This window comes from Astatotilapia calliptera, chromosome 4 (assembly GCF_964374335.1).
Source record: "Astatotilapia calliptera chromosome 4, fAstCal68.1, whole genome shotgun sequence".
In the NCBI taxonomy this organism is placed as follows: domain Eukaryota; kingdom Metazoa; phylum Chordata; class Actinopteri; order Cichliformes; family Cichlidae; genus Astatotilapia; species Astatotilapia calliptera.
Window position 1 is genome coordinate 12,888,706 of NC_137425.1, and position 22,343 is coordinate 12,911,048.

Below are 22,343 nucleotides of genomic sequence, written 5' to 3' on the forward strand. Positions count from 1 at the left end.
AAGCCTTTTAAATACTTTTTGACGACAATAATATAGTTGGACTACCACAATGGTAAGATTCAAATTTCAACCCAAAAATGACAGTAATCCTTTATTTTCTTATTTACCATAACATATAATTTCCCATAAACATACCTTAACAAAAATGACCAACTTTTGTATAAATTTACAGCTAAACTGCAAAACACTTTGTCTTTACAATACCCAATATCAAACACCATAAAAAGGGTAGGTAGCAGGTAATTACATACATTTTCCCAATAATGCACAGTAAAATGTATTTTTCCATGAGGCTACAAAAATGCATGAGTTGTCAAAGGCTACAAAGTGGCACACCCTCAAGATAAAAGGAATGATTTCCTTATCCAAATCCTCTTCCTGGAATTGAAATCACCCATGTGCTGTGAAAGACCAAACACCTTTTTTTTTTAATAAGAAACAGGCCCATCCAGCAGCTGACTTCAAAAACTTTCTGGTTGCTTCGTTGCCTTTGTTTTAAAAAAGAAAAAAAAAAGAGGAAAATATTAATGTAAAAGTTCATTAGACAAACTACAGAAAAGAAGGGCTAATGTATGATGATTCACATACCCGTTTAAGAATCTGGACACCGAGATAGTTCTTTGCCATGTTTCTCAGGTTAGACTTTCCACCCACCTTGCACCTGACATAACCATACAGGTTTGCCCATTGTAAAACCAAGCCCAATATTACCACAACCTGGAGGAAACAAGAAGTAGATGTCAGCCAATAATCAGCAGCTATTTAAGTTGTCAGGAATGTGTCTTACACGCTGAAACTCTAAACTGACCAGCCATTTAATATTAAAGGAGAAGACAGTGCTGAACACAAACAGGATCCAGAAAATGGGGCAGACAAGAAGGCCGAGCCAGAATACCCGGGATTCTGCGCTGGACTTTGTGTTTTTGCTGTGCGTCTGTTAAGAAAAGTAGACATATTTAAAGATATATATACACATGTTATATCACCATCAGTCAAATGAAAAAGGAAGATGTCACATAAATCTGTGCAGTCTGTCCTGTCCACCCCATGATTCAGTGGCTTGTAGAACCACTTTTAGCAGCAGTAAGTTAAAGAACTTGAAGTGATTGTTTTCTGGATGAGTTTCTCACAATGTTGTGTTGGACTCTTCTTTGTACCATTTGCTTCAATTCATTGAGGTTTTCGAGCTCTGAGTCTTTTCTTTGTGTGGTGTAGATCTGCTGTTGTGCTTAGGATCATTATCCTGACATATGGACCAATTTCAATACTTTAGCATCCAGAGGTGTTCACAGTTGACTCACTGACTGCAAGGTGCACAGGTCTTGTCAGTAAGAAGTATATGTGGTGACATGTTGAGTTTGGTTTTCTTTAAATATGTCCAATGAACATTATTCCTAAAGACTTGTGGTTTGTTCAGATGGCCTAAGATACCAGAGAAGAGTTTTTTTCTCTCACAAAACCTTCCAAATAAGCCACACAGTAATTCTCTAAACATGCAAACTGAGGCCTGTAGAGTCTAAGATGTTGCAACTAGGTTGCATAGGTCAGATCGCATTATATGATCTGACCTTGGAGTGAATTTGCTGGCATGGCCACATATTAAAATCAACAGGTCAGCAAACTACCAACAGCTTTTTTAGAGGTTCTTACACTTGCTGATCAATTAATCAAGTACATTTGATTTAAAGAACTTGGATGTTTCTTACTCTTTTAATTCCAATGGAAGCAGTAAGAGTGTGGAAACTCTTTTTTTAGGTGACTGTATATTGTGGCTGTGTATGTACATTTTCCCTTGTTTTTCTATTTTTCCATCTATAAGCTGGTGGTTTAAACCTTTCATACCTGATGTCTGTGAAGGTTCTAAGTCATCCGGGTCATTGTAGTCTAAGGAAGCGGTCCCCAACTTTTTTTCCGCGACGGACCGGTTTATGTCCAACAATATTTTCACGGACCGGCCTTTAAGGTGTCATGGATGAATACAACAAAATAAAACCAGTACCGGTACCAAAGGAAAAAAAAGATTTATTCATAACATATGGGAAAAGACCCAGGGAAACCGGGTTAATGATAAAAACGATTCAAAAATAATGCTAAAAATCGATAAAACCCCTGAAAACCATTCAACAAGCTTCTTCGGCTTTGGTGGAGAGTCACACATTTTTAAGCTTAAAAACTTGTGACTCTCTCTTCTGTTCTTAGAACAGAAGAAGCTTCTCGGATGAGAGGTGAAACATCTTAAAGAAACTTAGAGAAGATCAGATTCTTTTCTTTCCAAGCTCCTTAGACCCATTCAAAGCTGATTAGTTCCTACTTGCCTTCTTTGACTCAAACACCCAGTGGCTCTTCCCATTTTCATCCACTTGATTCCACCATCGAAGACCCACCAACAATCTGCCGGATACATTCTAAAACCCACAAGGTAAATTGTCATAATCTTTTCCAGATGCATTTAGTAATTTTTTTCTAATAAATGATAAAGTAAAAAGACAAAAAATCTCAATGCAGTGGTAAATGGTAAATGGCCTGTATTTGTATAGCGCTTTACTAGTCCTTAAGGACCCCAAAGCGCTTTACACATCCAGTCATCCACACATTCACACACTGGTGATGGCAAGCTACATTGTAGCCACAGCCACCCTGGGGCGCACTGACAGAGGCGAGGCTGCCGGACTCTGACCACCACCAGTCGGCAACGGGTGAAGTGTCTTGCCCAAGGACACAACGACTGAGACTGTCGGAGCCAGGGCTCGAACCGGCAACCTTCCAATTACAAGATGAACTGCCAACTCTTGAGGCACGATCTATTCCCTTATAAAAAAAAAAAATTATGCGTGGCAGCTACTTATATAACTGCATTTAGCCCTGTGGTGAAACGTTACCCACCTTGACAGTCCAGAAGTCACATGATAGCAGAAGTATGATGGTGACCATGCAGACAACAAAGCGACCGCTGAGAATGTCACAGAAGAGATAAACCAAGATGGCACTTGTTCGGAAGAAGAGATGGAAAAAAGACACCAGAGGATGTCTGAAACCCCCAAATGGAGAATTTAGTTCGTGGTTAAGGAGGTTTGGGCTAAAAAAAAAAAAAAAAAAACACATTAAGTGCAACATCTTACCTCATTTTGGACCTTTTTCTCTGGTTATTCTCATCCTCTTCTCCAAAAAGAGGGGCATCCTGAGTGTCCTGAAACCAGAACAAAGTTAAACACACCGAGAAAAGTACCTGCTACGGCGCTTTACTCTTATTTGATAAATATTAAACAGTCTAAAACGCCTATTTCAAAAAATAATCTCTTCTAAATACTGATACAACTCAAATTTAAGCTCGATCACCTGTCTCTGCATTTTGGCACCAGAAAGCTCTACTTCCTGGTGACGTGTAGTAAACAAACCCGTGTGCTAAGGACCCCGCGAAGGTGTGGCTTTGAATTTGCCAGACACAAAGGTAAGCACAACACTCCCAAATACGTAGATTATCCGTTTATGTTTTAAGCTTGTTGTATTAATAAGTAGCCTATCTGCTGTACGGGCTCTGGGAAAGCGTTTTCTTTGTTGCGTTTTAACTTATTTGTTTTGTAATTTTTAAAAAGGGCAGTAAGGGCAAGGAACTCGAGAGGCGAAAGTTAATTGGTCATTACACTACAACACCGGCGCGTGTCAGAGCAGGTGAGTCGTCACAACTCTCTTTACAGTCACTGGGCCAGTACAAAGTTAACGCTGGGATGTATTTTTTCAATTATTATGGCATCTATAATCTATCTATAGTCTTCAAACAGAAGGGCGTAAACCCCCCAAAACTAATGCAGCCAGTGATTCGACATAAAAAAGTTCTGTATTTATAGCACCATTTAAATCGCTAGTGAAGTTAGAAATGTGAACATTTCTGACCGATTCTTTTCGTTTGTGTGTGTGGTGGTTGGGAGATGATTTTTTTCATTCGTTTTTTTTTTCTTAAGCTATACAGGAAAAGACGTGGGCAAAGCAGATCTGACTAGTCGTATTTATTGTAAGGTCTTCACTGTTTTCAATAGGGCTGTGCGATATGACCAAAATCTCATAACCCGATATAAGACATCTATCATCCCGATAACGATATAAATCACAAAAATATAACATTTTCTGTAAATTCTGTGAATCTCGGGCAGCTCGACTTGCGGGAAGTGTTTCCAGCTGCGCGTCATGTACCTGGAGTCGAGTGTTTTATTAACAGATGCATGAAACTATACATTTTAAGACATAAGTTGTAAAGGCCACCGTTTTCTTTGTGAGTATTTATTACACGGTGTGCCGCGGGGAAAAGCCTGTTCTAACGTTTGAGTCTAAGGTTTATTTTTTAGCACCTGGCGGCTTTTTTACTTCTCATCCGTAAATAATCTGCTCTTTCAAGTGATTCAGTTTATTTTGAAAAATCTCAACAGGATCTTGAGCTTTATTGTGAAAGTTTTATGTGGAACTTAAACAAGCGGACACGCGATGGCGTTACCGTCGTTGTTGCTAACCACAATGCATAAAAACAGGCGCTTGTCCGTCCCTAGTGTGGTCATATAAAATATAAGAGAAAGAGAGAACTTTAAGAAATTAATATAGCCACTACAGTCACCATCAAAACGATGAGAAAATATTGCCATAAACAGTTTATTTTGCGACACCACGAAACAAACAATAGCGTAAAATGAAACGATAGACGTTTTTATATCGTCATCCGATATATATCGTTATATCGAACAGTCCTAGCTTTCAATGGTCATTTCAAAATAATACACCACTACAGTATTGGCTGCTTGTGGTTATAGTTATGACAGCTGGGATCACTATAAATGAGAAACTGAAATAATAATAATTACTTTGACTTTTATATTGCACATGCAGCTTGTGGGGATAGGTTAATTGGATAATCCAAATTGCCACTAGGTGTGAATGTGAGTGTGAATGGTTGTCTGTCCCTATGTGTTGGCCCTGCGACAGACTGGCGACCTGTCCAGGGTGTACCCCGCCTTTCGCCCTATGACAGCTGGGATAGGCTCCGCGACCCTGAAAAGGATAAGCGGAAGCGAATGGATGGATGGATGGATGGATGGATGGACTTTTATATTGTAAACTTGAATTAATAATAACAACAACAACAACTCTTTTTTTTTCTTTTTGTGCATGCATTTATTTTGTGCTTACATGCCTGAAGTGTAAATCAGTTAATACAAGATCAGAAACAAAAACAGTTCTGAAAACATTATAAATACATGTGCATTTTCATATAAAAAATAATCAGATACATCTTAGTGGCTGTATTCATTAGTTAGTTTTGACCGAAATTTGTAAAGAAAAATCATTGGAACAAACCACAGGTTATAAATGGTTTAAGTGTCCACCCAGTCAGCTGTACAAGTTGCACGCTTCCATTTTATGATATCAGAAACACCTCAAAAAGGTTGGCAACCGAATGCATTCGGTAAAAGATGCCAAAAGGAAGTCCCACGTTTACAACAGGAGCCCATACGTTGAATTTGTAGAATTCAGTTTCAGTGGTGTGGTCAAACTGAGGACGAGCACCGAATGCAGGCATGATCCACAACTGTAAAAAATAAAAAAAAATAAGAGAGCCTTAATATTTAGTGAGTTTTTAAAAACCATATTTAAGGCAGCGAGAGACGAGGTACTCACAATGATGTTTCCCATGAGCAAAAACATGCAGACCTCCTTCAACACTTGTCGCTTCCACAACGGTTTGTATTTGTACTGTATCTTGTCGCCTTGCAGGTTATCTTCTGGCATATCAGGGCTTGTCTCTGTGTTCGTGTTTGAGCCTTCGTGGTTGTTCATGTCATTGCCGGGTTCCACCACATAAGGATTTACAATCACAGATGGTTCCTTCACTTTGTGAGAAGGCAGCCGATGCAGACCTTCAATGATGAAAAAGTTCTGCAGGCCAAGCTGGATCACCATAATTATGGCAAAGGACAGATCAAGCCTATTCAGGGGGTCTTTGACTCCTGTTGAAATCATGGCTATGATACTGAAATAGCTTATGACGAACTGTCCCAGTGAGGCTCCGACCAGCAACCCCACATCCAAGTTGCGTGTGGGACTTTTTTCTGACACGTGTTCGCGGTCATCAACCCTGTAAATCATCATGCCGATCACAGTCACAATAGACATGAGGCTCACTATGACTATATTCATGACAAAGTGCATCATCAATGCTTCTTCTTTGGTTTTTGCATCTTCATTTTTCATTTCCATTTCATATGCAATGAAGGTCGCCAGCCCTGCGATCACTAACAGGATTCCAAAAGTAGGACCAATATATATGCCGTTAAGACGGAATTTGATTTTGGCGTGGCCATGTTCACCTACTAATCGACCCACGTTTTTCCACATGATGTAGGCCATAGCAGATGCAAAGAGGCTGTACTCGATATTGAAAGGGTACAAGTAGTAGTAGGCAACCTTGAAGATGCTACATGAAGAGTGGCTGCACTTACACTCACGGTCTCCATAACTTGCTGTAAAACATGAAACCAAAGAATTATGTTGTGGTTTCATAACGACTCTTTTATCTAGTACATTTTTTTAAAAACTGCTTTAATTACCTCTACTGATGTACAAACTTCGCCCAGTGAGTTTAGTGATGTTGTCCAGATTGGTGGGAACTAACGTTTGGTGAACAGACTCCTCAGCAACTGCAGTCATCCACAAAACCAGATTTGTGGAGAGGGTGAGCATCAGCCCACAACTAATATTGAGGGATAAAAAGAAGGTACAATAAAACAAGGATTAGATAGTCCAACATAAAACATATCAGATAATACCTATGAGTGTAATGTTTCCGGTTATTGTTATAGTTTCAAGCTAAATCCTGATTAATCAGCATGGAAATTCCTTTTAAAGCAAAGAGTTTCAAATCTAAATTTTAAATATAAACTGGTTCTCTTACTTCACTGTTATAGGAAATGAACTTCCTTTGAGGTTTTTTTAAATCATTTTTTAACTAAAACAATTCACAAGAACTTTTTCTACACCTTTTAATACAGATGGTAACTACTGGTTATAGCCTCCTTTTAAAAAGAGACCTTCAGAAGGTCTGGGAATCATAGACAGTGAAAAGCATAATTAGTGGCTGCAGCATTTCCAGTATAAAGTTACTCTGATATTTTTCACAGCTTCTTGGACAACAGATTTTACAGTAACTAGGTTACTTTCCCTGTATCGAAATAGATACCACCCGGAAGTACAATGATGAAGAAAGGGGTAGGAAATATCTTAATTACCTACCAAGAAATGTTCTTTTGTAGCTGCACGCAGTCTTTGGAATGGACCCACAAGAAGTATGTCTACAAATTGATTTTACAATTATTACAATAATTATTTTGCAACCATCAAGACCAGATTAAATGTAGTAAGGAGCATTTTATTATTCATTTCTACCTGCACAAATGTGAAAACAATTTGCACCACGGGAAATGCAACTTTAACTGCAGAACCACAGTGGAGGTATCCAACATAGCTGGCAAGCTTGAAAATATCCATGATAATGCTGAGGACTGCAAACAGCACAAGTCCTCCTGGAGGAGCAAAAAAGAAAGAAGATGTAGAACGGATGAAAAATCGTAAAACTACCCAATAATACTTAAACTGAACTGAACATTTACTCACCCCTGAGCCAAGTTGGCCCAGCGTGGACATCCTTGTAATTGACAGCATTTTTAATCCTGGCTGTGTAGATGCTGTAATAAATCATCCACATGGAGGTAAGCAGGAGGATGATGATGAGGAAAATCTGCAGGTGAGGGGCTTTGATATTTATATCTTCATAAGTACTCCCGGTGACCAAGACACTGCCCAGGATCAAAATGTTTACACATATGATCCCAGATCCCATCCATCCCCAACTTTGGCTTTTTTCCTTCCCAACTTCTGCAGAAGAGATCTTCAGTTCGGGTTCATCCTTGCTTCCCTCCTGACAAGGTGAATTTATGTTGTTTGACTGGTGGACCTCCTCTGTTTCCTTGTCCTGGGCCATCATTCTGCAGGGTTCACATTGATTTCCTGTGGTCAAACAGTTAAACTCATAGCAAGAGCTGATAGACATGGCTTCTCTCTCTGCTCACAGGTGAGTTCTCTGCTGGATTTGTTTCTATATAAGACAAGACAGGTTTAACAGCCACACCCAGTCTTGGTTGCTATTAGTAGAGTGGTCCTGCGCAAAAGAAACTTTTCTCCGAATGCCAAATCAGCACAATTTGGTCTTTTTCTTTTTATCTAAAACAAAACAAATTTTTAAATCAACAAACAAAATTCTATTTCCACACTTCTACTACACATAGTGTGTACAATAATGTGTAATGTGTTCAAAATCAGAAAAAATATCTCCTGCAGTTAAAATATAACTAGATCAGCTGTGCTTTTTTTCTTGAATTCACCAACAGCATCCCATGCCATCTAAATAAAGAATTACAACAGAGCAGGTGAAAGAATTGTATAATATTATTTTAAAAAAATGGCGCTTATCAGAGAGAAAATCAAGCTCCTGTCCTGATTTTACGAAAATCAGGACATGAGCTAAAAATAGTGAAAAGTTACTGGATACCTGTAAGCCTACCTGTCTCAACAAGATCCTATGAGCAGTCTAGACAGTCACTACATTTATATGCCCAAGAAAACACTGTAGTATGATCTACAAAGAGTCATAAATATCAATAAATCTGCTACGAGCAAAAAGTACTCCAAACAGAGTGTGTTTTGGACTTAATGTTTCTGTAAAGTTCAAAGGATGTTTCCAAGAATAAGACTTGTTTTCTCACAAATTCTAAAGAAACTAAAAAAAAAGGAACTGGTTTATTTTCTCATAAACAGCTGTGTTTTGATATTATACAGTACATTTTATTGTTATGCAAGGTATGCTATGGGTGTCATGGAAGTTTTACTAGCATGGCCACAACAAACAGAGTAGAAAAAAAACAAATGGTATGAAACAAATTTTTGCTTTAATGCTTTTGAGGTTTTATGTTACCTCTTTTTTTCTGTGATCCTATTGTTATAAATTTATTTGAACTGCCTGTAAGGCAGCAATAATCCATTGATGTCTAAATGGGTGTAGGTTATATTAAGTGAATATCTTTTTTTAATTCAGTGCTTCAAGTTGTTTCCATTTTTAATCCTTTTAAATAAGCGATCTACCTGTCTATTTTATCATCTCTATTTTGTCATGGAAGTTCCAAGTAGTCTGAGTAGTCTTACTGAGAACGTGCATACTTATGCTGCAGTTTTACGCTTTGCAGTGGGGTGGGGCTGAGATTTGAGGTACTTTTTTGCAGCAATCCTTTGTACTAATGAAATCATTCTTTGTGTGCCATGCATTTTTCTAACTGGAGATTTAAAGTGAGAACAATAGTTGATTCAAAAGGACAGTGACACTTCTTGTCTTCTGTGTCCACGTCATAATGATGCCTCTCATATCTCTGATTTTTTCCAACTTGAATGAAGTTGATTACATTGGATTGAGATTTATCACACACCATGAAAAATGAGTTGAAAAGAATAACGAGAAGTCGAAGAGATGTTAAAATATTTTTTATATTGATATTTATTTTAAAGATCCAAAATGGCACATTTAGCAGAGTGAAGCACGTTTTGTCTTTGTTTCCTAACGAGATGCAATGTGGTGTAAAATAATTAATAAAAACCTCAGGAAATGTTTCCGTTTCGGGTTGGATTTTTTTTTTCTTTTTAGAGCCCCAAAGATGTCATCTCAGTTTCAGACCACCTCGACCATCAGAAGCACTGATATCTACTCTGTGTCACTGTGTGCTTCTACACATTCAGACTGCCACTTCTGCACCATGAATGACGGGTACCACGAAGCTGCTGGAATGATTTCCTGGACCTGCTAAAGGAAGCAACTTTTAAGGATCTCTTCCGGATACGGATGGCATGACACTAATTTTATGGTCTGTGTTATCAGTTGTGTTATCAGGCGATTGTGGCAATGGGTTGGTAAGGATTTATGCGAATGCGTGTGCAAAGTGATGAACAGCCACAAATTTTACCCATGATATAAAGTGATCTACCATCTATTTTATCGTATAAATTGTGGCAGATGTTGCACATGATCGAGATCTGTGTCCTCAACGAAGTTTCAACTGAGTAGCGTGACTGAGAACTTACAAACGTATGAGGCAGCATTGCTCTTTTCATCCGGGTGGGGCTGAGATTTGAGGTGCTTCTTTCTTGAAACACTCCTTTGTCCTAATGAAATAATTCTTTGTGTGCCTTGCTTTTTTTTTCTTCGAAGCATAAGGTTTAAAGCATGAATAATACTTTATTCAAAAGGTTAAACAGTATTAACAAATCAACTAAATCTTTGTCCCCTGTGTTCCAACTGCTATGAGGTCAATAATTTATTTGTTTCCAACTTTAATGTAGTTTAGTGTAATTATTTTTTTTTTAAAGCTAGTAGATGTAATAAGATTTATTACTCAATTTGAAAAATAAAAAAATAATAATAAAGAAAACTTAAAGAAATATTAATAGCATTTTCAAATATCACAATACATTAAAGAACCAGGGCAGCTATTTTTTTTTTAGTAGAGTAAAGCGTGTTTCATGTCTTGTTCCCTGACATGTTGAATGTCACTTTAAAAATAAATAATATATCAGCTGGATATATGTTTGGGCGAATTGGGACCTTTCGGCCACCGGAAGCACTGTACTGCAGCGCGTCCTTGGATACCACCGACGCGTTCTTCACTGCGGTCTGTGTCTGATCTGACCAAATGGTTCTGAGTGAAAAGGGGGGTAAACTGCCCCCTTAGCCGCTCAGCTACCATTGTGTACCCACACGAAGAAGACGATGGTAGCAATATTGACGCGTCGGAATGGGGTCGAGCTGGGTGACTTAATTGTGCACCATGAATGACAGATACCATAAGGCGGCCCGGGATGGCTACCTGGACCTACTTAAAGAGGCAACTCGGAAGGATCTCAACGCGCCGGATGAGGATGGCATGACACCGACGTTATGGGCAGCTTATCACGGCAACCTGGAAGCTCTGCGACTGATTGTGTCGAGGGGGTGAGTATGATTTATGAGACTGTGCGCAAAATGATAAAGGGCCATAAACATGACGCATAAGCCCGTATGTTTCTGCAGAAATTGACATGGCTGCTTAAACTACGGGCGTTTTTGTAGCACAACCATAAAATGTTTACACTTATTACAAGACTTTTAACAGGCACTGAAATAACACTAAAACAATGTTTTTCTTTACTGTAACCTAATTTCAGTCTCACCAACAGAAAATAGCCACGTAGATATGCTGTTAGGCCAGGTCTTAAAAATATAGAGGCTGCCTTTTAATATGAATATATTTATAGCGTAGTAGCAGAGAAATATCAGAAATCCACAAAATCTGAATGAACCTTATGTCTTCAGATGGGGGGGATCTTAATATTCTAATTTAGACTTTAAATCTTTGTTTGATAAGAACAAAACCTCTTTAAACAGATAATTTAGACAGTGGCGTTGTTTCTGTGGAATTTTGGCTGAGGTTCAACATCCAACATTGTGATGCCACTTTAACCCTTATTATCCATCTATTTTCAGGTCACACACAGCTTTGAATTTCAAATAACAGCGTGTGTTATGTGTCATGTTCAAATGAAGCACTCTACCATAAATTTTAAAAGCTCAGCTCATGACACTGCTCAAAGTCATCTCATGATGTGGAGATGTTATTTCATGCTAGTGCAGAATCAGAGAATTACATGTAGAAAGAAAATCTATTTTGTCCTATAACAGACGCGCATGATTCCATGATGATAAGATGATGCAAGTTCCTTAAAACAGAGTTTGTCTTGGACAGTTTGCTCTATTCCCTCCGTAATATTTTGAAAATGTAATTCCAGTGGTAGAAAAAGAATTATCGAATTAATAGCAAATTAGATCATATTAGGGAGTTGTTGCATCTTTGCCGGTGTCCGTATTGAGCAAAATCTACAAATGTGATTGGTGTTCACATGGAACAGCCCATTTATCATTACATCTACTTGACCTGTTTTGCATCCCCCCCCCCCAAATCCTCCCAAATGGGGCCATTATGAATTTAAAGTGTTTCTGAAACGTTCTCAACAGCAGACCAGACATATCATCTGGTGATAGCGGCTAAGCACCTCTGCTAATAAGCGCACATATAAACTACTGATTGACATGTGATGCTAAAATTAAACATCAAATCCTCCAATAATTCAACCCCAAGAGACCCCATTATATAAGATAAGTTTAATGCTGCCTGACATGCTTCATGGGAAAGATGCCTCCTCTGCCGTATTTGGCAAGTATATTACAGATGCAGTGACATCAAACTGTCACAGGGAGTAAAGAAGCAAACAGCCCATAATGTCATAAAGAGCAGATGAGGAAAATGTGCGCTCTACTGTAATCATCGACTTTACAAGGACAGGTATAAATTACATACATAAACCTATGAAGTTAGATGGCCCCTTACTGCAGCTACTGTATGGTATATAGAATATAGAGATTGTAGAAGGTTCTAAGTATTTTGTCTCAACGTGCAACCTGAATATCTAATTTCAATTTATCTTTTCACCCGAGTTGAAAAGATAATGTCGTTTCAGTGTTTTACAGCACAAAAGGGCAATAATGATGCCTTTGTTTAATCTCTGTTTTATTGTTACTTTCTGGGTGGTTGGTGTTTACACTCACTCATGCAAACTGACAAAAGTCACTCTTCACATGAACTCAAATAATGCTTGTTTTTAAAGCTGCATATTTAAATCTATTACTGTCCATAAAGGTGGTGTGATTTGCTAAATTAAGCTATGGCGGACTTTGTACATACATTCCCAATGAAAACTGTGCAACAGCAGCCATCAATAATACAGCTTCACTTCAACAGTAGTTTCATGTCCTTGGTATCAGCACTCTGTATGTGGCTGTATTGGAGGAAATGGATAAGATACAAGACAGTTCAATAACAACGTAAATACAGGAAGAGTGATGCCAGCAAATGACTGTATACTTTTTAAAAAATCCACAGAAATAATAGCCTAAAATAAATTTACCTCGGTTTAGGTGTACTGGGCACACATAAGTTGTGCATTATGAATACATGCTGTTTTTGACCAGTTACCAGAAAGTTTCTTCATGGGATGCTAGTTTGTAAAAAATGATGATAATGAGCTCTAATGTGCGTAATCGACCTGTGGTGGGGTAGGAAATGTGCAGGGGCAAAAAAAAGGAAAATTTGCCCTCAAAGTAATCTAACTCAGCTGTAACAATGTGTTTTGTTCTGTGGACTTTAGTGTGACATTGCCATTCACGCGCTCATTCTTTTTACAGTTTCCTGTAATAAGATACAGGTAGTGTAGCTGTGGCACCAGCAAGCTTGTGGTCATATTACAGACTGACAGCAACATTACAACACAGATAGAGGTAACCCTAAGGTCGTGGAATGTCAGTGAAGGGCAATTGTTTCTTTTAAAGGATTCATTTAATTATGGTGCTTCCACTGTGGAAAAAAGAATTGATCCATTTTTCAATTGATCAAAACTACAGAAGATCAACAGTTATTTGCTGAAACTTAATGTAGTTCTTAAGGTTTAAATGATTAAAAGAGGTCCATTTAACATCCCGTAATTGGCAGTTCAGTGGTGAAATCACGGTCAAAAATCACATGATTACTCACAAGTGAGATATCTGAACACTAGTCAGAAAGAAAGAATCCTCTACCTCATTTTTTTTTTATATTAAATGAATTAAATATATTATGTTTTACTTCATCTCATGTCTTTTTTTTCTCTTTTTCATTAACTTGTGAAGCACTTTGGTCAACTTTGCTGCTTTTAAATGTATTAAAATAAAAATGACACTGAATTGACATTGACATATTTTGAATAAGAATGTCCAAATAGTCAATAAATTACTTTCTAAATGTGTCTACACTTTTCTTGTGACCTTCAGGGGAAACCCAGACAAGTGTGACATATGGGGGAACACGCCGCTCCACCTGGCAGCTGCCAATGGTCACCTCAACTGCCTTTTCTTCCTGGTATCTTTTGGTGCCAACATATGGTGCTTGGATAATGACTACCACACACCTTTGGACATGGCTGCCACGAAGAATCACATGGATTGTGTCCGCTACCTGGATTCCATCGCTGCCAAGCAGACAAGCCTTAATCCCAAGCTGGTCAGCAAGCTGAAGGATCGGGCATTTCGTGATGCTGAACAGCGAATCAAAGAATGCATGAAGATGCAGAAGAAGCACCACAAACGTATGGAGAGAAAGTTTTACAAGGAAGTTTCTGAGACGTCTGCATCAGATGTCATGAGTTTCTCCAGCTACACGAGCAGCTCTCTTAGCCACAAGCTGCTCAACTTAAACACAGCCACTGTCAGTGTGCCATATTCCCAGGTTTGTTGTTTGTAATTAGTTTTTTTGTTTTGGATTGTTGCCACCTAGAAAGAGCTTCTTCTCTTAATTGCAAAGCCTGAAAAGAGTAAGGATATAGAGTTCTCAACTCTATATTTTTTCATGCTTTTCCAGGCCTTTCCTTGCCACTGGCTTGAACTGCTGCTATACCTGTTTAGCCACAGACAAAATATGTTACACGTGAAAGACTATAAACTGTATGTAAAAGTTGGATGTAACCACCATGAAGTCTTCTGCTTTTTGATTCCTCATCGTGAGCATTTTGACTCCTGCCACGTTGGTGCTTTGTAGCCAGAAATGATTGTATATGAACAGGATAGTGTGCTAAAAAATATGTAGCAAGCTTGGTTAGCTGCCACTTTAAACTGGACAGGTACCTACTAATTGGTGACAAACTGATAAAATTCTAGAGTACCTTGAAAAAAAAAAAAGACAAACTTCTTGGTTCGTCTATACCGCCAAAATGTTGTCTTCAGATTTTTTCATGAAAAACCTTCAAAAAGCAGCAACAACACAGGTGAAGAAAACCAGACAGCTAGCTAACCCACCTGTCTGTTAAGCTGCCACATCCCTAACTTTAAGTCTTAACAGTAGATCAGGGGTGGGCAACTCCAGGCTTCTAGGGTCGATGTCCCTGCAGGTTTTAGATGTGTCCTTGAACCAACACAGCTGATTTAAATGGCTAAATTAGCTCCTCAACATCTCCTGCAGTTCTCCAGAGGCCTGGTAACGAACTAATCATGTGATTCAGGTGTTTTGACCCAAGTAGAGATCTAAAACCTGCAGGACACCGGCCCTCGAGGCCTGGAATTGCCCACCCCTGATCTAGATGGATTACTTATGGATGGATTGGTGAAACTGTGCAAAAGTTCATGATAATCCATTCAAAGATGTCAAGACATATAAGTAAAATTAATGTATTGCTTTGGGGAAAGCTATCAGTAGTAAATACAATGACAGTGTATTTCAATTTGCATGGAAGCACATCCAATAATTCAAAACACATATACCAAGAAAGGATGGCAACAGTGTGAAAAATATCTACCATAAATAAATCTATTAAAATGTGTTACTACTAATGTAAGATAGACACAAAATTTAAGAATATTTGTCTCAAATTTGAAAAAGCTTTTAAGATGGAAGTCTTTCATTTCTGATGTGCGCCTCATTGCTGCATGCTTACTATCCTATTAGGCAACTCTCCATGCCACAAGCCGAGGGAAGACAAAGATCCAGAAGAAGCTGGAGAAGAAAAAACAAGGAGATGGCACCTTTAAAATCTACGAAGATGGTAGGAAAAGTGTGCGCTCCCTCTCTGGACTTCAATTGGGTAATGATGTCATGTTTGTCAAACAAGGGACTTATGTCAACCCAAAGGATCGTGCCCGGCGCAATGTTCGCGACATGTTTCCCAGAGACAATGACGATGCCATTTCACGTGCCATGAGTGAGCCAGACCTCCATGGACCAGATGTGGACTATTCTGAGATCAGCACTGATTCTGGACACGATTCCCTGTTCAACCGACCCGGTCTTGGCACCATGGTGTTTAGGAGGAACTATGTGAGCGGAGGAATGTTTGACCTTAGAAGTCACGATGCAGCCAGTGTGGCCCGTTCAGGCAATAATGTGCGTTTACGCAGTCGATTGCAGCAATACCCAAGTCTAGATGAAGACAGCATTGGCAGTGCACGCAGCCTACAGGAGAGAAATGTTGAAGAACTGCCTTGGGAAGAAGTTGAACTAGGGCTGGATGATGATGATGAGCCTGATACAAGCCCTTTGGAGGTCTTCCTCGCCACCCAGAGCATGAATGACTTTTTCTCCATCTTCAAAAGGGAGAAGATTGACCTTGCAGCGCTGTTACTGTGCTCCGATCATGACCTTAAGAGCATCCATATACCCTTAGGACCAAGGAAAAAGATCTTAGATGCCTGTAAGAGACGACGAGAGACTTTAGTTGAGCCTGACTACATCGAGGACACAGAATTGTGAGTGTTGAGATTTTTTGTTTCAATTTTAGTTTATTTTTTTTAAAAGGGACAATGCAGTTTAACATAGTTCAGATATGAAACACTATGGAGCATGAAACTGATGTGCTGCACATATAGTGTAGAGCTATTGCTAATTTTTAACTCTATTTGTAGCTATTGCTATTGTTCTAGTACTTTAATAGATCAGCTACTGCATTAGTCTTGATGAATCTTAGATATTTCTTTTCCTCCCTAATGTTTGGTCTTTATTAGTGAAGCACATACCTAGTTGTGACTAAGGTCAGATGACTGCAAGTCAAAAACATCCCATCCTGAAAAAATGCTTGTCTGGTCTGCATTTTGCTATCATCACTAAAACTGAAGAGCTGGATATAGAAAAAAGTATAGCTGAAATAATCAAAATCAATCTTTTACGGTATTAGGTCACATGCCAAAACACAAAGACAAAACTGTGTTTCTGGACTTTTGTTGTTGTCTTATTGTTATAGCTCTTGAAAGAATCTTTCATTTTACAAACATTCATTATTTTTCTTTCTGTTCTACAGATAACGAAAGATGTGGTCACCCATCCTGCTGTGTGCTCATCCGGCCTTAAAGGTTAGTGGAGCATTGCAAAGTAAATGTCACATATGGGCTGGATGTTAAACCCAAAAGGACACTGTCATGATGAATATATCAAGCATGAGATAAATCCTTAACAGGATTCCTTTACTGTCTTTTTAGCTCAGGATGATCACTGAAAATATCTCTGTTTGGTTTATTGGAGTTCCCCGTGCTGCATGGTTTCACAAACTGAAAGACCCTTATCTGAGTGTAGCACTGTGCACATTGTATGCCGTTTGGCACAGTTAACAGAGAGATGATTGTGGGGTCTGTGTCCCCTGAACCTTTTAACCCCCTCGGGGTGAACCTGGACCTCATGTGCCTGCATTGCTTGTGCCTGTGCATTTGCTGAAAAGTGTATGTTGTTAGAAATACACTAGTGTGATTTCAGCTGTAACAGAATTTTTAATAACTATTTGTAACTGAAGTAACATTTACTTGTATTTGTATATTTTGTCTCTGTATATGTTTACATACAGACAGCCACGTCAGGTCTAGAGTAGCCCACTGGCAGTGAAGGCCAATCCTTTGTTGTTATTACACTTGTGATGTAAAATCTAATACCACAGTATTTTTTTAATAAGTGCATACTACACTGTAACATGTCACTGTAGAATTAGACTAAAGTGGGATCATGAAATTGCGTTTTTGTTGTTTTTGTTTACTCTGAGTGCTTTATATTAATGTACCTTTGCTCAGTAGCACTTTAATGTTTACTATCTGAACTTTTGTAAACAAATGTAGGTTGAATTTACTCTTATTAAAAATGTTTTTAATGATGTAATTTGTTTAAAGGGTGTGTGCATGCACTACTTCTTCTTGCTATATAACATTTCATCTGAACTCAGAGTGACACTGATTGCAGAAAAAACCTCAGTTACATAATGCAGAGCATTAGCTCTAATGAGTGAGATTGAGTTCATGTGTGATATCATTTTTCTGGGAATGCCCATTCATTAGTGAGATAGCTTTGACTGATCACTAAACATCCTGCTTTAGTCATCTCCTGTTTACAGTTTGCATTTGAAGCTTCTTCTAAGATAATTGTGTGTGTCTGTATTTGAAAGACACACATAAGGTGTTTTCACAGCGGCAGTGCTTAATCCATGTAAATTGAATTCTGGTTCATTTTTCCATTTGGTGCTGTTCATATGTGCAGGTGTGAACACAGTAATCACACTCATTTGCAGACCAAAACAGAGACTGACACTGACCGCATCAAGGCCGCTTTGAAGAAGGTGGTTTCTGTATCGTTCCAAACAGACTCCAGAGCGGTTCATTTATGGTATGAATGTTATTCGACCTCAATATGAACCAGTTACCCAGTGTACATTACAAATTTGAGCTAAAAATCATCCAATAGCCACATATACTTTGTATTGTCAGTGCGGCAAAGTACTATAGAAGTGCTAAGATCTGTATGGGCTAGCAACTAGCCATGAGAAGAACATAAATTCTCCATGTTCTCCATTAGTCCAGAACATAGCAAATTGTTCTTGTATCTACTTTTGTTGCATAAGGACAATGGGTAAACTGAACAAACTGACACAATTTGATTTGCTTGGAGTTCACTTAGATTTTTCTCTGTGTGAAAAAATAAACCAAACAACAGGAAAAAGCTACAAGTTTACAAACACATGAACTGATTCTGACCAGAGTTAACGAAGTATAGGTGTGAAAACGCCATTGTTGTATCACCATAGTGATAGTACACGATTGCTGATCCCGAATATCATTGTTCCGTCTGTGCTACATGACAGGAAATGAGGAAGTTGTCTCAGTGGATAAAACTAATTTTAAAAATGGCTCAAATGTCATCTGTAAATGATATTGCTGTATGATAATATTAGTTTTACTGAAATTTAATTAAATTGTCAGTTTTGGAGTCTGTAATTGAGAACTAGGGAGGATGTTCAGTCCCTAGGCTCAAAAGCAGTCTCAAAGATCAGATGGGTCAAGTTTCGAAGAACAACACATGGCAACTCTTAGCGGTAATACAGTGGAGAGTTTGAAGGGCAATAAACACAATGTTAACATCAAAAACAAACTGGAAGATTGCACAGTTGAGATGTCCAGCATGCTTCTGCTACAAGACATGGTATGTGATTCCTGCATTGACAGCCCGAGTAAAGCCCTAAAATTCTGCCTGACTTGCCCTATTCCCTACTGTGAGAGCCATCTCAGAGCAGGAAAAAGCCAAATTTCAAAACCATCACTTAGTGGATCCACTCCATGACATCTCATTTTGAGGTTCATAAGCTTCCTCTCAACTATTTCTTCCTGATGGAGGACTGATTCAATTGTCTGGACTGTGAGAGAGAGAGAAGCACAAATTGAGGTCTCAAAGATACAACACAATATAATTTATTTACAGGGTAAAATGTTCCTAAAATTTTCTAAAAAAGGAGTAAAAATCATTTGGAATACAATGGTTTTGCAATCTTTTACTTACAATCTGGGGCTCACTTAGTCAGTAGATGTAGCATGTGTTATTTTTTGTGCTTTTTGTTTGTAGACTGAGCACCAAAGGGAGATTAGTGAGAGTGCCTCAGGAGTTGATAAGGCAGTTGAAACACCGCAGAGCATTGACTGCATGATTTATTCATTCATCTAGTTGCATTATGATTTTGTCCAGTTTCCTTCAGGTTTGTGTTATCATTGAACAGTAGTTTCCTAGGCTGCAGAGAGCTGTGGAGAAGGCCAGAAAAGGGACAGTGGAAGTGCCTTAAGGAGAACAAAAAACAGGCCCATATACAGACTGAAGGCATTCAAGCACACCTGGGGCAAAAGAGAGCATAGGTGATGAGAACATTGACTGAAATAAACAAAGTGTCCAGGAGAAAGTCTGATATTGACTTCCTACAGGTAGAAAACATATGAAACATTCAGGTTATTGTATTATAAGTAGAGGAATTACATATAGTCAAGTGGGTGTGAAACCTTTTTGGCATCACAGCCTATTGTAATAGTGTGGCATTTTAAGACAAAGACTTTATTTTGGAAACGAATGTGTTGACAGTATACAAAGAACAGGAATTTCAACTTTTGGGATATTTATACAGAAGAAGTACAATGTTTCTTTTGATGTTGGTTTTTTTGATAAACCAAAGAAATTTCACATCATGGCATTTTTCAACAATGACAGAAGTGTGGAGGGAAAAACCTGCAGAACCGCACATAGGTCAGCAATCTACCTTAACTAACTATGGTGAGGCAAAAGCAAAGAGAGAAAAAAAGCAATGACAATAAACAATGCATCGGTTACCTGATATATGTTTCTTTTGTTTGTGTACACGTGTCTTCTGCTTGCCCTCTTCTCTCTATGTAAGCTGCGGGTTTCTCTGATTCCAGACCTGCATGCAAGTCATAATTCTTACATGGTTTGTTGCCTCTCTTTGATCTTTTCTCTTTACTAGCCCATCACCTAAAGCAGTCAAAGCAGAAGGTGACCCTCCTGACCCTGGTTTGTACAGAGGATTCTTCTGTATAAGGGTTTTTGGTTTGTTTTTTGTTCCCACTGCCACTCACAATCAAATTGCTATTTTCTTTTTATGAAAATAACAATTTCCATAAAGGTCTTACCTTGCAATATAAAGTCCTTTCATATTCAAATATAATTAAATTAAATTAAATTGGCTTGTTTACAAGGGTACTCAGAGTGGAAAAAAGGAATGACCGCTGTATGTCTACCTAATGTGAACATGAACTGCATGGATCATCGAATCTTTTTACACCCAAATAGTAACAGATATTACACAGGAACTGTACAACCTGATTTTTTTTCCCTATTTTTTTCCTCCTGCAGTGGAAAGCTGAGCATGATTTGCAAAAGTGGTGAGTTTCACTCACAACATGGGTTTTGTTCCACACGTCATATTTGGTTATTTGAGCCTCGGTGAAAGTCAAGATATAAACCAATCCTGGTAATAACAGTCGTTTTCAAGGTGGTTCCACGCCTAATACTGGAAAAGGCCTCATACGAATTGTTACAGCGTGTTTTTTGTTTTGTTTTTGTATTTTTTTGGGGGGGGGGGTTACATTCATGACACTAGGGATGACACTTGGTGTGTATCAGTGTCTTCTGTGTCTACAGTATCTGATCCAGACTATGATGACTACTTTGATAATGAATTTATTCAGCAACACTGCAAGTTTCATATTTTTTCCTTTGAATGAAAAGTCTTACATCGCAGGCGTTCGTGTTTTTCTTAGGGTGACGTTAATGACCCTTTTTTTTTTTCTTTAGTTTACATTTTCCAAGCACGATGTCGAAAAATAAAGTGGTTTATTGTTTCTGGATTAAGCATAAAACAAACACAGTTTACTTTGTGTTGTGTGCAAATTTTGCATGCTAACATTAGCATTTAGCTCAGAGCACTGCTGTAGTACTGCCACACAGAGCTGAAATTCAATATAGTGTAAACAATCATGAGAAAAACCTCTATATCAAATTAATGGTACTAAATCATCCGTGCCAGTCCCTCATCTTTCTACCCTGCCTAACCCTGACACCGGAGAGGACTTTTTAAAATGCAAATAACCCTTCAATACATCACCCACCGCTTGTCATATCTTATTTTTATTTCCACATTGTCTATTTCCCCCTTTTTTTTAAGACTCCAGAAGTTTGACCTTTGACCGAGACACCTGACCAACATCAGCCCATGGCAGCACAGATACCCGGAACATCCCGACTTTGAATACTCATGCCAAGCCATGAATTTACAGAGCCTTTACTTGGGAAAACACTATATTGAAGCAGAGCTGAGTGAGAAGAGTATCGATCGAAAGGGAGAGTAAAGTAGCAGCTGCATCACCGGGAACAATTTTTCCTGGTGCGTGGGAAAGAACAGCGGATGTTTTTCTGCCTGGCATACTGGTGTGGTTAATATGTTGCCTATCACCAAGGCTCAGTTTCATTTCATAATGTTACTGGTCCTGTCAAGCTGCTCCATAAATTCATGGCTGACTTCACTGAACCTTTGCTCTGGTCAATGCAGAATGATGTATATGCTAACAGATTATGAGCTGCCTCCACTGTGAGCTTGTAAAAGAAAAGAAATGGTCTATTATGACTATTTATTGATGTTACATAACAAGCTTTGTAAAGATATTGTATAAAGAGCTTTTTAACCCCCACAATAGATAACATAGAAGTTTAAATTGAATAGTGGTAGTAAATGCGCACCATGGAGAAAACTATGCAGCACATGAAGTGTTAAGGATTTACTGCAGCTTTTTGAAACTTTATTGCTCTTAAATGTGATGCGAATGAAGAGGAAAACACACAATTGTC

At 38.5% G+C, this 22,343-nt stretch overlaps 3 protein-coding genes across 8 annotated transcripts; 1 reads left to right on the forward strand and 2 right to left on the reverse strand.

The window, feature by feature from the left end:
• Positions 1 to 78: 78 nt before the first annotated feature.
• On the reverse strand, positions 79 to 3,425 carry LOC113020684 (Golgi apparatus membrane protein TVP23 homolog B). 3 transcript variants are annotated; one of them, XM_026164852.2, is made up of 7 exons: positions 3,337 to 3,425; positions 3,120 to 3,187; positions 2,884 to 3,028; positions 2,316 to 2,405; positions 809 to 934; positions 589 to 717; positions 79 to 488 (listed from the first exon to the last, which is right to left on the reverse strand). In XM_026164852.2, the coding sequence occupies exons 1-7, from the start codon at positions 3,346 to 3,348 to the stop codon at positions 462 to 464; spliced, it is 597 nt and encodes a 198-aa protein (XP_026020637.2). In that variant the 5' UTR covers positions 3,349 to 3,425; the 3' UTR covers positions 79 to 461. The 3 variants fall into 3 exon arrangements, with proteins under 3 accessions (XP_026020637.2, XP_080156991.1, XP_080156990.1); XM_080300865.1 differs by having other exon boundaries at positions 2,884 to 3,187; positions 3,337 to 3,375; XM_080300864.1 differs by lacking the exon at positions 3,337 to 3,425 and having other exon boundaries at positions 2,884 to 3,330.
• Positions 3,426 to 5,132: 1,707 nt separating this feature from the next.
• Positions 5,133 to 8,089, reverse strand: LOC113020682 (proton channel OTOP2-like). The gene is made up of 6 exons (XM_026164846.2): positions 7,654 to 8,089; positions 7,426 to 7,562; positions 7,273 to 7,331; positions 6,591 to 6,733; positions 5,662 to 6,503; positions 5,133 to 5,572 (listed from the first exon to the last, which is right to left on the reverse strand). Exons 1-6 carry the CDS (start codon positions 8,087 to 8,089, stop codon positions 5,402 to 5,404), a joined length of 1,788 nt encoding a protein of 595 aa, XP_026020631.1. The 3' UTR covers positions 5,133 to 5,401.
• ush1ga (Usher syndrome 1Ga (autosomal recessive)) lies at positions 7,969 to 17,826 on the forward strand. Of its 4 annotated transcripts, none has more exons than XM_080300868.1 (5): positions 7,969 to 8,110; positions 9,823 to 11,071; positions 13,979 to 14,432; positions 15,645 to 16,441; positions 16,990 to 17,826. In XM_080300868.1, the coding sequence occupies exons 2-5, from the start codon at positions 10,908 to 10,910 to the stop codon at positions 16,991 to 16,993; spliced, it is 1,419 nt and encodes a 472-aa protein (XP_080156994.1). In that variant the 5' UTR covers positions 7,969 to 8,110; positions 9,823 to 10,907; the 3' UTR covers positions 16,994 to 17,826. The 4 variants fall into 4 exon arrangements, with proteins under 4 accessions (XP_080156994.1, XP_080156993.1, XP_026020634.1 ...); XM_080300867.1 differs by having other exon boundaries at positions 7,984 to 8,110; positions 9,731 to 11,071; XM_026164849.2 differs by lacking the exon at positions 7,969 to 8,110 and having other exon boundaries at positions 8,275 to 11,071; positions 16,990 to 17,041; positions 17,168 to 17,826.
• Positions 17,827 to 22,343: the final 4,517 nt, after the last annotated feature.

Excerpts from the sequence above, each read along its gene's own strand:
- ush1ga (XM_080300868.1), top strand. The coding sequence starts at position 10,908 with ATGAATGACAGATACCATAAGGCGGCCCGGGATGGCTACCTGGACCTA. Across the intron at positions 11,072-13,978 it reads CGACTGATTGTGTCGAGGGG|GGGAAACCCAGACAAGTGTG; the intron begins GTGAGTATGATT and ends TGTGACCTTCAG. Across the intron at positions 14,433-15,644 it reads TCAGTGTGCCATATTCCCAG|GCAACTCTCCATGCCACAAG; the intron begins GTTTGTTGTTTG and ends CTATCCTATTAG.
- LOC113020684 (XM_080300865.1), bottom strand. The coding sequence starts at position 3,114 with ATGTTGCACTTAATGTGTTTTTTTTTTTTTTTTTTTAGCCCAAACCTC. Across the intron at positions 2,406-2,883 it reads GTGACTTCTGGACTGTCAAG|AATGTATCCGGCAGATTGTT; the intron begins GTGGGTAACGTT and ends TGTGGGTTTTAG. Across the intron at positions 935-2,315 it reads GGGTGTTTGAGTCAAAGAAG|ACGCACAGCAAAAACACAAA; the intron begins GCAAGTAGGAAC and ends TTTTCTTAACAG.
- LOC113020682 (XM_026164846.2), bottom strand. The coding sequence starts at position 8,089 with ATGTCTATCAGCTCTTGCTATGAGTTTAACTGTTTGACCACAGGAAAT. Across the intron at positions 7,332-7,425 it reads TTGTTTTCACATTTGTGCAG|ACATACTTCTTGTGGGTCCA; the intron begins GTAGAAATGAAT and ends ATCAATTTGTAG. Across the intron at positions 5,573-5,661 it reads TGCTCATGGGAAACATCATT|TTGTGGATCATGCCTGCATT; the intron begins GTGAGTACCTCG and ends TATTTTTTACAG.